This window comes from Lampris incognitus, chromosome 1 (assembly GCF_029633865.1).
Source record: "Lampris incognitus isolate fLamInc1 chromosome 1, fLamInc1.hap2, whole genome shotgun sequence".
Taxonomy (NCBI): domain Eukaryota; kingdom Metazoa; phylum Chordata; class Actinopteri; order Lampriformes; family Lampridae; genus Lampris; species Lampris incognitus.
Window position 1 is genome coordinate 123,401,200 of NC_079211.1, and position 12,632 is coordinate 123,413,831.

The 12,632-nt window shown below is 44.1% G+C and overlaps 2 protein-coding genes across 2 annotated transcripts in view; both read right to left on the reverse strand.

Annotated features, from left to right (window-relative positions):
• The window catches only part of osbp2b (oxysterol binding protein 2b), a 96,235-nt gene extending 94,427 nt beyond the window's left edge, over nucleotides 1-1,808 (reverse strand). Inside the window, 1 exon segment of the mRNA XM_056274790.1 lies at nucleotides 1,590-1,808. Coding sequence (XP_056130765.1) covers nucleotides 1,590-1,747 — 158 coding nt within the window. The 5' untranslated portion in view covers nucleotides 1,748-1,808.
• A 2,575-nt stretch (nucleotides 1,809-4,383) lies between these two features.
• rasl10a (RAS-like, family 10, member A) overlaps nucleotides 4,384-12,632 on the reverse strand; it is a 15,643-nt gene continuing 7,394 nt past the window's right edge. Inside the window, exons 2-3 of the mRNA XM_056295191.1 lie at nucleotides 10,782-10,911; nucleotides 4,384-4,649 (exon numbers count right to left, since the gene is read on the reverse strand). Of these exons, the coding sequence (XP_056151166.1) occupies nucleotides 4,384-4,649; nucleotides 10,782-10,911 (396 nt within the window). The remainder of the gene's footprint in view (nucleotides 4,650-10,781; nucleotides 10,912-12,632) is intronic.

Sequence of the window (12,632 nt, forward strand, 5' to 3'; positions counted from 1 at the left end):
AATGTAGTCAAGAGTAGTCAAAAGGTGCAAGAGTAGTCACACAGTATCCAGCAAACTGCTTAAGCTTACGAAAAAGCTAGATACAACTCCAAATATTTGAAATTGCCAGACTCGCCCTCAGACCACATGACGCAACACCTTTATAAGTCATGCTTGCAAAAGGCAGTTCCACACTGTCAAGAGACTTCTTACGTTGGAACCACTGTCATATCTCTTTTCAGTTTTATCTATTTATAACAAAGGTGTTCGGATATGATGTAGAAATGAGCACTTGGAGACTTAAAGTCGCCATTTAGTGAATACCATCAAAATTGTGACTATAACAGCTTAGCAGGGGTGGGCAATCTTATCCAGAAAGGGCCAGTGTGGGTGAAGGTTTTTGTTCCAACCAAGCATTACACAGCTGATCCCACGAATCAACCAGTAGAGTCTTTGCTGTGGAACTTGATTCGGAGACAGGTGTGCAATTGCTTGGTTGGAACAAAAACCTTAATCCACACTGGTCCTTTCTGGCTAAGATTGCCCAACCCTGGCTTAGAGGATAGGACAACCTAAATGAGTCAATGGGGACTGTTCTCTGATGCAGGTGAGGCAGTACTGTAAATAACAAGCTTCAAATCTGAAATCCAGTGTGGCTCCCTTTTCAATGTGAAATGCTACCGGGAAATACACTGTGATGGGAGAGAGGGCTAAAGATTTAATCCAGGTCGCTGACATGATTTATAAATGTGGTCCATTTGTTTCCTCGTTAATGGCGCTCTACCTCTGCCTGTGTGGAAACATGACTCCCATGCAGGAAGCACCTCAGCCACAGGTGTTGCAACACGATTTAGCAAGTTTACAGGTGACGACTGTGCGATCGGAGTGAGGGCAGAAAGATCATGTTGGTGGTCCTTTCTTTCCGGAGGATTCTGTCACAGTACCCACACACTGACCACCTTGCTTTTACGGATAGCTACACGAAACACAGTGGAGGTCTTCAGAGTAACAAATGACGTTAAGTACAAATGCACTGGCTTAGAAAAAAAAAGTATAATTCAAAAATTGGCATTTTGGAAACCCACTTGTTAAATGTTTGACTAGCGTTGATATGAATAAAGAAAGCACAGCTGACGGACAACCATAGATTTAGCGCTAGTAATTAACTGAATGATGGCAAGCAAGCTAGTTAGCTAGCTAGCCCAGTTAGCTAAACTCAAGTATATGAGTTTAAACGCTTTGTTCTTTTATTTATACGTCTTGTGTACGTGTATGTGTATGTCAGTGTTGGTATAGCTCCACAATAAACAGGTCTTAACAAAGGCAATGATATCTATATCTACATCTATATATATAAATATATAACCCACACAAATACACACACACGCACATATATATTGTATATATTACACGTTGTGAACGTCAGTTGAAAATAAACAGCTGATCCCCATCTCCCTTTGATAAGCTAACTAGCTTGCTAACCAGCCAGATGAGCCGCCCAGCTGGAGTGATGCGCTGACGGAGGTGCCGCGACTAGCAGTGTCCATTCTGGCGTCTCTTTTTTTGGAGGGGGGGGGTCGCCAAAAAAACACCAATGACTTCATATTTACCTGTAATATGACAGTAGGCCGTTGCTGAGGACAAACCACCGCCGCTGATACCCTTTCAAGTAGTTGGTCCATTTGAAAAGCCAGCCTTTGTAAGTGTCCGACCCCGGCGCCGGGGCCGCGGCAGAGGTGGACGCCGAGCCCTTCCCTTGGTCGCTCATCCTCCGCTGCGCCGCACGCTGAACGGTGCAGGAAAACGAACGGACAACCGCGTTGAGGACGCCGTCCCCTGCTCGGCAGCGCTCAGGGCGAATGACTCCGCCGACGAGGTGATGAGGCTCGGGTCCGGGACGAAACGAACAGTGTTGCGCCCCTTTCACATGACGCTGGGACGGAATACCGGGAGGAGCGGAGGGGAGGGGGAAGGGAAACGATGCCAAGACACTTTGCTGATGCAGACTGCAGAGGATAGCGACCCGCACCACGTGACGTTGTTGTCAGAAACATCCCCAAACAGTTGGCATGTGACTCGAGGAGATCAGCTAAACTGAATCTAAATAGATGAGGGATACGATAACCTCTCCCCCCCTCTCTCTCTTCCCCATCCACGCACTTGCATTAATCACGCTGATATAGGCACACATTGCCAAGCTTCCAGACGTAATTTGAATTGTAAATTGGTCTGAATTTAGCCAGATTTCTACTGTTATAATTCTGTATGAAGACACTAAAAATGAAGACGTTGTTTGTTTAATATGGGGGGGGCGGCCTTGGACCCCACTATGTTTTGTTGTATTGGGTAGGCAGGTTTGATACATGGAATGATGACAGTATCTGACCACAAGGTGGCAACGTTATCAACATTATTATAACGGGGGCTACGCGTCGCACGGAGAATAAAATATTGGTGACAAAGGTCGTCGCTTTCAAGTGCATTTAATAATTTATCGTGTGTCAAAAACAAATGTACTCACACAGTACTAACACATAAATAACATGAATGTGTTTGATAAAAAAACTGTAGCCCTTTTTATTTTTGAAAAACGCACACACATACACAAAAAAATCAATTAGGACTCATGCTACACGCAGTTGCTCTCTCGAGTATCTCTGCTACATATTTCTTTTTTATTAGATAGTACTAACACAGCCATCTGTCCTGAAAGAGGATGTCGACACAATTTCTTAGAGGAAACAAAGCTTGTGCTCTTACATGCCGGTGTACAGTTATCACATTCACACCACTCAGTTGCTCTTAACAGTGTCTAAAACCACGTTTAGGAACAAAACACAAAACAATCAGTGCAATTAAACCCTGACCTGTTGGCGCTACCAACAAAAGCATGCGATGATTCTATGAATCACTCTTATATACAGTAGTCCTATCTTCATCAGTGCAGCCATATCTAGAGTATCCACTTAGAGCTAATCAATTAAAAAATAAGTTTTAACGCCACACTATCATTAATGGGATACGACACGGATACCACCATGAAAGCTTGGTTAAATTTCCCTGTGTTTCTGTGACTCACTCATGGGGTGGGTATGCGTCTTTGGAGGGGTCATTGAATAGCTTGCTCCCTAATGTGTGCATGGAGTCTTGTGACCATGGAGGGGTGACGTCGCTGTGATGCATTTTCACGGTAGTGCTATAGCCAGTCAGCAAAGCCGCAGGCATTTTATTGCTTGATCCTATTTCCAAAGATTAAGCTTTGTTGATTTTCTTTTTGCTATATACTCTCTGTGTGATCTTATTTAGTCTGAATGTTAACTACCAAACTATTTTGGAAACATTTCAAAATCACCAAACACACAAGCGCGCACGCACACACGCACACATCTTGCATACGGTCTCGTCACAGTCTCTGCAGCCTCTTGCATGTCCCCCAGCTTCCTGGATCTAATGTATTCAACACAAACAGACAGGGAGTGAGGGGAGGGGGCAGACTGAAGTCATACAATACATCATGATAAGGGACTGCAGTGTTTTCTGCTGCAAGACAATTTTAACCCACTCTTCCTATGAGAAAAGCTTTTACTGTATACAACAGTAAATGGAAAGCAACAATGACTACAAAGATCTAGGCAATGCAGGTCACCATTCAGAATCCAAAAAGGTATGTTGTGAGTTGGCATCAATTTGTCTTGTCTTGGTAAATTTAATTCTCTAAAAATGAAGGATTGCACACACACACACACACACACACACACACACACACACACACACACACACACATATATATATATATATATATATGACCTATTATTTAGTAATATCTACCACACTTTCTGATAGACTTTCCCCTCAGAGCTTAATTATTAATTAAGGTGTGAGTGGATCCTGTTAACCTTACTGACTATGAAAAATCCATCCAAAAGGGAAGACTCAGTGATATTGCTGCCTATCCACTGCAAGACTCAGAGATACAGCTTCCATGCTTTCACAGGTCTGCATGGACCAACAGAGGCCCCTCGCTGACACTTGTTGCTGTCAAGTTTGGGAAGCAAAGCATCACATAACTAATCTGGCTAAACTGTCTCTCACTAACTGGAGTGGTTGTATTTAGTACCGTTGCTTCCTCTTCTTCAGCACCCCCCCTCCCCCAGTTCCATTTCTTATAGACATTTGGCAGAATTTGACAAGGAAATGGTTAAATGGTTGGATGATCATTGGTGGAATCAGTGTCATTTACAGCGCAAGAGCCTGATAAACTTCATTATGAAAGATCAGCTCAGGTAAGCAGGAGGCCTCGGGGTATTTTTCCAGCCATTTCGATAAAGGTCCTTTTCTCCGTCCGCCGCTCCACCACCCTTGAAGTGAGAGGAAAGGTGGAGCAGGAGGAAGGAGCTCTCAGGGTCACATGACAGTACAGCGGTTTCTCTGCAAGGCCCCCTGTAGGCGGATGGACGTGTGGTTCTGGCGCATGCCTCGCGCCACAGCAATGCCCAGCAGCTCTTTGAAAAGCAGGATCACGTGCCAGTTGAACTTGGCGGAACATTCCACGTAGCCGCACTTCCAGGTCTTCTTCACCAGCACAGAGACCGCTCGGCGAGGGGTGAAGCGCTGCCGCTGCAGATCCCTCTTGCTGCCAACCACCAGGATTGGTACCTCACTGCTACTGCCTTCCCTTCACAACCATGGGACAGGTGAAAGAAAGAAGAAAAAAAAACAAGAGAGAAGGGAGAGAAGACTGTCAATGAAATGAAAGAAAATAAGACAGGGCAGTATTCAATACAACTGGTAAAACAAGAAAATTATTTGTCTCTGAAACACGTTTTTCTTGTCGTAACCAAAAGGTGTTGCTGACTGAAAGGTTATAAATCTTGCAAGCTGTAAAATATTGCACTGCCTCCTCCTCACCCCTCGCACCCTGAAGGTCAGAGCCATCACTGGTGTGACAAGGCTACTGTCTGGCACGTTCCCTCCGAGGGTTGGGGGACCTAATATGAGCTGATAGCACAAGCACAGGCGTGTGTGTGCATGTGAGCAGTGGTATAAGAATGAACTGGTAGCTGCAGTTTACCGTGTGTGTGTGTGTGTGTGTGTGTGTGTGTGTGTGTGTGTGTGTGTGTGTGTGTGTGTGTGTGTGTGTGTGTGTGTGTGTGTGTGTGCGTGTGTTCGTGTGTGTGCAAGCACGCTTGGGGGTGAACTTTGTTGTAGAGTATAATTAGAATCATTTCAATTTTAAATAAGTACAGTTGCTGTACATGCATTTTGCCTGACAGCAGAGCGGAGCGCTGCAGTTGCTTCGGTGCGTGTTATGTGTCGATGTGCAGCTCCCCCTATTTTCTAAAGACTGTGGGGGTGGACTGGTGGCTCACAGCTCGCAGGCTCGAGGGGCCTCCCACCACTTTCTGCATTAACAGAGACACATTGTTGGGGGAAATGTGTACGTTTTTACCACAGTGGATTGTGAAGGCGTATGGTAAACTGGATGCTGGCATAAAATGACAAAAGAAAAAAAACACTCTGGCTGTGGAAGACCCGGTTTGTGTTTCGGCGGAGCGTATTGAGATGGTCACAAACACGTCACCACGTGGGATGATGCTATTCGGTTCAAATATTTCACAGTAAGGCTTGATATCTTTGGTTTGGAAGACAAATTTGATACTTATTTTCAATCACACGTGTAATATTCCCCTGGCTCCCATGGACTATAAAGGACTGCGGTGAGGTTGGGGCTGAGGAATAGTTGTTTTGAGTATATTTGTGTCAGTCACACCATATTTACTGAGTAAACACAAGGAGTCGCCCTTGGTTATGAACATTCAAATTTTCTGCTTCATCTACCACGTTACCACATCGGTGACAAAGTCCCCTGAGCCCTCCAAAAAGAAAGAATATATCAGTATATGAATGGGGTTTCTGACAGTCAGCCTAATGTTTTGAGGTCCCCTTCACAGGTTACTGGAGCGCGTGCTGCAAAACAGAGCTGTTCGAAGTCGCGGCGTTTTCATTAAAGACAAGTAAAGGTACCTTATAAATCAAAACAAGAGCAGCCATGCTCAGCTGATGGAGGATGAGCATATTTTACTACCGGAGATTAGACGTCGTGAACACGGACTTTGCGGGCAGCTCTCTCTGCAAATGGCCTACGCATCTCTTAAATCAGCTGAATAGGCTCACTAAAATCAGCCTATTGCAATCTTAAACAATGTATTTGCCACATCAATAACAAGTGAAGGTTTCTTTTTGTATGAGTTGCATAACTGACCCTCATCCTCCGAGGACTGGCACCTTGCATTGCAGCAAGTAATTGAGTTGGTCTGCCGAGATAGGCCCACTACTGCCTCAGGAGTCAACTTGTCACTTATGATGATTATTTGGGGTTTTGTACCCTGTGTTACACCATAGCTTGGCTTTATAGGAGTGGCGCACTTGCATAAAGACGTGCATTTATTCATATTCCCGCAGTGAGTCAGCTGTCAGATTCAGTGTGCACTGAAAGATCTCTGTCTAAAGAGTCTTTATCTGCCATTCTGTCATTTTCCTCTAATTTTGACTTTTGAGTGATGTTCTTGTTTTTCGTTGTCTTGTTCTTTTTCTAAAAACATGCCCATTCTTATTAATGTGGCCCCACTGACTTGCTCCTCTCCACTGGCCCAGGGTTTTGTTGCAGCATTCATAAAGATCACAGCAAATCCTCTCGTATCTCCTTTGCTATTTTTTTTCCTTTTGGGATCACCCCTGATAAATGGTGACACTCCCTTGCGATCTATTTTCATTTGCAACCTTCTCCCCAACATTGATGATGAGCGATCATTCCTAAATCTTCAGTCTCATGTCATGCCTGTATATGAAAGTCCAGTCAAGTCACATTTGTATTTGTATTGTCCTAAAGCACAGCAACCATCTCAGAGGGCTTTGCATTCACATTACCTCTCCATATGACAGTGTATGGAAATGTATTATACTTAATCTGTGATTTCTGTTGCTGATCAAATTAAACTGTCAATGATTTTCTGAATTTTACTGAGTCAAGAAGCCTGCAGTAACTCTACAGGCCTATCTCTACTACTACTACTACTACTACTACTACTACTACTACTACTACTACTTTTGGCTGCTCCCAATAGGGGTCGCCACAGCGGATCATTTGTTTCCATTTCTTCCTGTCCTCTGCATCTTCCTCTGTCACACTAGCCACCTTACATGTCCCCCTCTTGTCCTCTTCCCTGGCAGCTCCATATTCGGTATCCTTCTCCCAACATACCCAGCATCTCTCCTCCACACATCTCCAAACCATCTCAATCTTGCCTCTCTTGCTTTGTCTCCAAACTGTCCACCCTGAGCTGTACCTCTTAATATAGTCGTTCCTAATCCTGTCCTTCTTCATCACTCCCAGGAAAAATCTTAGCATCTTCAACTCTGCCACCTCCAGCTCCACCTACTGTCTTTTCATCAGTACCACTGTCCCCAAACCATATAACATAGCTGGTCTCACAACCATCTTGTAAACCTTCCCTTTAACTCTTGCTGGTACCCTTCTGTCACAAATCACTCCTGACACTCTTCTCCACCCACTCCACCCTGCCTGCACTCTCTTCTTCACCTCTCTTCTGCACTCCCCGTTACTTTGGACAGCTGACCCCAAGTATTTAAACTCATCCACCTTCATCATCTCTACTCCTTGCATTCTCACCATTCAACTGTCCTCCCTCTCATTCACACATATGTATTTTGTCTTGCTCCTACTGACTTTCATTCCTCTTCTCTCCAGTGCATACCTCCACCTCTTCAGGCTCTCCTCAACCTGCTTCATATAATATTCTCACTACAGATCACAGTGTCATCCGTGAACATCATAGGCCACAGAGACTCCTACCTGATCTTGTCCGTCAACCTGTATATCTACAGGCCTATCTCTAAACAACTGTTAATATCATAAGTTTTAGAAAAAGTAGCTTGCACTTAATTGATCTTTCTTTGAACAAAGCCAGTCAGGTTTATCAGTCTGATCACCATTACATGTAGTTTATTTGCATAGAGAAAATTCATGCTTCAGTGACTAATGACCTTCTTTAACTGGAGATGCTGTTCAGTTTAAACCCTCGTAGACATTAGGGCAAAATTGGACACAGTAGGTCATGAAATCTTAATTGATTGCCTTTAGCACTCGATATATATCTCATCCTCAGCTGTTAATCTGTCTCTTATCACATCTTTCCAATGAAGCCCACACCTTCATATCGGTTATAGTTATCTGTACTCAGCAGACATTATTTTGAGGATTCCAGCAATATTCATTTAAAGGCCCCCCGTGCTCCTACTTGGAGCATCATTTATAAACATGTCTCTCTCCATTTCTACACTAACAATACTCCAATATACCTTGCATTAAAATTTAAAGACCCTAAATCCATAATCACTCACAAGAAAAGCCTCATGGGCAACATGAGCCGGTTTAAAAACAAAACAAAAGTCGGTCCGCGGTGGTGTAGCGGTCTAAGCATCGGCTCTGTGTCGATGCAGTTGCCCACTGGGGACTGGGGTTCGCGCCCCGGTCTCGTCAGATCCGACTATGGCCGGACTCGACGAAGCAGCGATCATTGGCAACGCTGTCTTCGGGAGGGGGGTGAAGTCGGCTTGTGTTCGTCACGTGAATGTGTCTCTGTGTGTGTCGGAAAAAAAGTGGTTCGGCTTGGAGTCGCCTTGTCACGAAAGTGGCGAGGCGGTCTCCTTCGAGACTGCCGGCCGGAGAGATGCAGTTGGCGAACGCATACAGTGCGAGGGTGGGTGTTTGAATTAAAACAGGGGTCGATTGGCCACTAAATTGGGAGAAAAAAGGGAAAAATCAGAAATAAATTTATTAAAAAAAAAAAAAAACATATTTCATGCATTCTGCGCCTCAGTCAAAGCAAATCCACAGCAATCTCATTCAGCCCTTTCATTAAACGTAAATCTTCCTAATCAATCTTGTTAGTCTGCCCTCAAACCAAACAAGAGGGGAGGAGTGATGAGGGATTCTTGACATAACTTGACTTTTTTGAAGTGCAGGAAAAGAAGATACTCACTTCCTGCATCTGAGAAACATACATCTATCCTCTACAGTTTTAGAGCTTAGCCACGCTTATATGCTATCTCGTTCAGATTACCGACAACAGAGCTGCTAATACTCGAATTGTTTAATGTCACTACAATGTTAACCATTTACTATAACTGTAGAGTTGATTTTAGGACTTAACTGATCACAGGTAAAGCACACCTACTTCTAACTTCAGGCAATATTGCAGAACTACAATTGCATGTTGCATGAACCCTGAGACCCTTGAGTTGTAAGTGGTTGTGGAAGGTCAGACTCGCAAAAAACACAATAGTTCACAATAGTCCTCACACAATAGTCTTTTTTTTCTTCGCACAGGTTTCCCATAACAGACTTTAAGAAATGCTCTTTAAGAGAACAGGTTTGAGGGAGATGTGTGTGTGTGTGTGTGTGTGTGTGTGTGTGTGTGTGTGTGTGTGTGAGAGAGAGAGAGAGAGAGAGAGAGAGAGAGAGAGAGAGAGAGAGAGAGAGAGAGAGAGAGAGAGAGAGAGAGAGAGAGAGAGATGAGGAATAGAGGCTGGTAGGGGGCTTTGCAGGGGCAATGGGGGGAGCCAGCGCAGACGGTCTTCTTCACATGAAAGGCAGCCATGTTCCTCCAGGAGGAGAGCTAAAGGAAATAGCTAACAAAATAAAGCTTATAACCATTCGTGAAAGGCTCTTGTCTGCTGAATGTCACCAAGCAGTTTAAGTAAATGGATAGACTGCAACATGCGTTTGTATGTATGAGCATAATTTTGAATGTGTCCCTGTAATTTGCTCCTTTCTTAGAATGACTTAAGGAAAAAAACAAATAGATGGTCAATTCCTTTAACTGGTTGACGTCCTCAGTCAAGCAAATCCAAAAAACTCTCATCAACCACTCCTCCATCATCCACAATATCATTTCCCACATGTTTCCCTCCTTGCCTTCCTTCCTTGCTTCCTTTCCTCCCTACGTCCTTGATGGCTTCTTTTCGTATTCACTGCCTTTATCCAGCTGTCGCACCTCAGTTCTTTCTCCCTGTATGATCGCAAGTCTCTACAAAAGTCCTCTACCCTTGTATTCCCCCTTTTTCCCCCCTTTCTGCAGTCGATAATGGATTTATCTCATGGGTGATAAACACACAGGCAGTCATGGCTCCGCCAGTGGCCCAATAGCATATGCCTCAGAGGAAAGCCAGCACATCTGGATTTACAGGAATGTGGGGGTGTAATCTGCAGTGGAAAAACATCCACATTGCTGAGCAGCACCTCTTTAGAGTCCAACAAATAAGGGCCACTCATTTCCCAATCAACATGCAAATGTATGCAGGTGAAGGTGCAGGTGGAGGTGCAGGTGCAAGCAGCCAGGATGACAGAGCAGGAGATACCTTTTCTTTTCCTTCAGTCTTTTTTTTTTTTTGACATAGCCAGACTTGGCTCTTGCGGTTCTCACTCGCTCATCAATGCCAGAATCAAATGTCACGTCTTTACTGAGTGGTCAGGGTGGCCAAAGGAGGAGGGTGCTAAGCTAAATGATATCACCACAAGCAGGCTGTCTGTCACACTGTCACAAACATGTTATTGTGTGGCTGTGTCAAGCTGCTGTGAGATTGCATGCCGTCGTCAAAATGAGCGTGTGAGGAATGACACTACAGCACTGGCAGTTAACAAGGGGCATGTTAACATTCATACGACGTGTGACTACCGCTTGTATTGCGTTCTTCTCTCCACCAGACTGTGTACTTTTGACCATACCTGTGCTCCACTATCTGCTGTCTGATCATTTTGACATATTCAAAGCTCTCCACACAGCAGATGTCATAGACTAGGATGTAGGCATTTGCATTGCGAACCCCTCTGCAGCGTAAATCCAGCCACTCCTGCAAGAGAGACACAGAAAGATGGAAACATTAATCTCAGACTAAAGAGAAGCCATTTCAAAGTATTCATGCAGAGCATCCCACCACAGAATTTAAAATGAGGGTTTTTATTCAGTTTTTAAAAAAATATGTTTTTTTTTAACTTATTCTCCACAACAGTTTTCCTAAAACATAAATATGGAGTGCTACCGCGTGGCATGCTGCGCATGTCCCCACAGATTCTCTTAAAATGGCTTGGCTGAATGCACCCAGAGTGACAGCCCCCTGACATCTGTGGTCATCTTATGCCTGCAGCATTGTTTTTTTTGATGAGGGGGGGAGGGGTCTCTCTCAAAGCACGTGGAACCAATGAGGTCTTCTAGCAAGCACTGCTTCGGGAATGAGACAGCCCAGCATAAAGTCATAAAACATGGTGACTTCCCTGCAGTATGCATAACACAAAGGCTGCACACTTGTCCTGGCTAAGCATGGCCAAGGACAAAAAAAAAAAGAGCTTATGAGAGATAAGCAAACATAGGGCCCTTTGTCAGGACAAGCAACAAAAGATAAATTATCATTTGTGTTGCTACTCTTTTCAGGTTTCTTATGCAATCCATACTCGGGGAGAAAATAGCTATGTACATGAGTTTTATGGTAATGATTTTCTAAAAATAATTAAAGCACATGGCACAAGTGGACATACTTGTCGCTGCCTGGGGGACAATTACCTCAGTGATGACACTGTGACCTGCTCCCCTATTCATTCTGTCTCTGTCAGACCCTCTAACATCCACCCCCACTAAAACCATTTTCACCACCTCCACGTGCGTGCCATGAATCTACAAGAGGGTTGGCTGATTAAAGAGGCAGAAGAATATAGAGGAACATCAGAGGAGGGGGAGAGAGGACCGCTTCAGGAGGTATTGAAGGAGAGCAAAAACCAGCCTTGAGAGAATGGGAAAAAGATTAAAGAACAGCAGAGGACAGACAGATGAGCTAACAGGATGTCAACATAACCTCCAGTCTGGCCTGTACTATGCTAATGGTTTTTGCCCGGGATCGCAGAACTGCCATTTTAATTTAATTTGTTTCAATTCAATTCATTTCAGCTCAGTTCAGTTCAACAGATCAGTTCAATTCAGCCCAATCTGATTAGGTTGGACTTGAGTCAATTTGATTCGATTCAATTCAATTCAGACAAACCGATTCCAACTCAATTGTTATACTCAACTAATTTCAGACCATTTCATCGATACGCTCTGAAGACCAACATGCAGGTGATCTGTGTCAATAGGTCTGACAGAGAACATCAGCAAGCAGAAAGGTTAGGGGAGCAGGCCTGCGTTGGTTACTGTGAGACCTGATGATGACTTCTTCAACACATCCATGTCAGTGGGGAATAATTGTCCACATCAAATAGGAAAGAAGGATCAGCGGGTTTGTGCTTTGGGTGAGTTTGAGGGAGACCGAGTCTCATACTTGGGCAAGAAGACAATGAAAGCAATCAGGCACAGAGACAAACATGAGCCATTAAGATCAATGCTGTCCAAGTGACAGAGAAGATGGAGAGTGTGAATGAGGAGTAAAACAAATAACGAAAAAAACGTGTGGTCGTTTGTTTTTTTCCTGTCTCTGATTCTCTCTCCAGACTGGTTAATCATCTGTTACCCGGATTAGGAGACACATGTCACAGATCATCGGCATCCCGTTGTAATTTCTTCTCCTTTTCTTCTTTGTTCAAT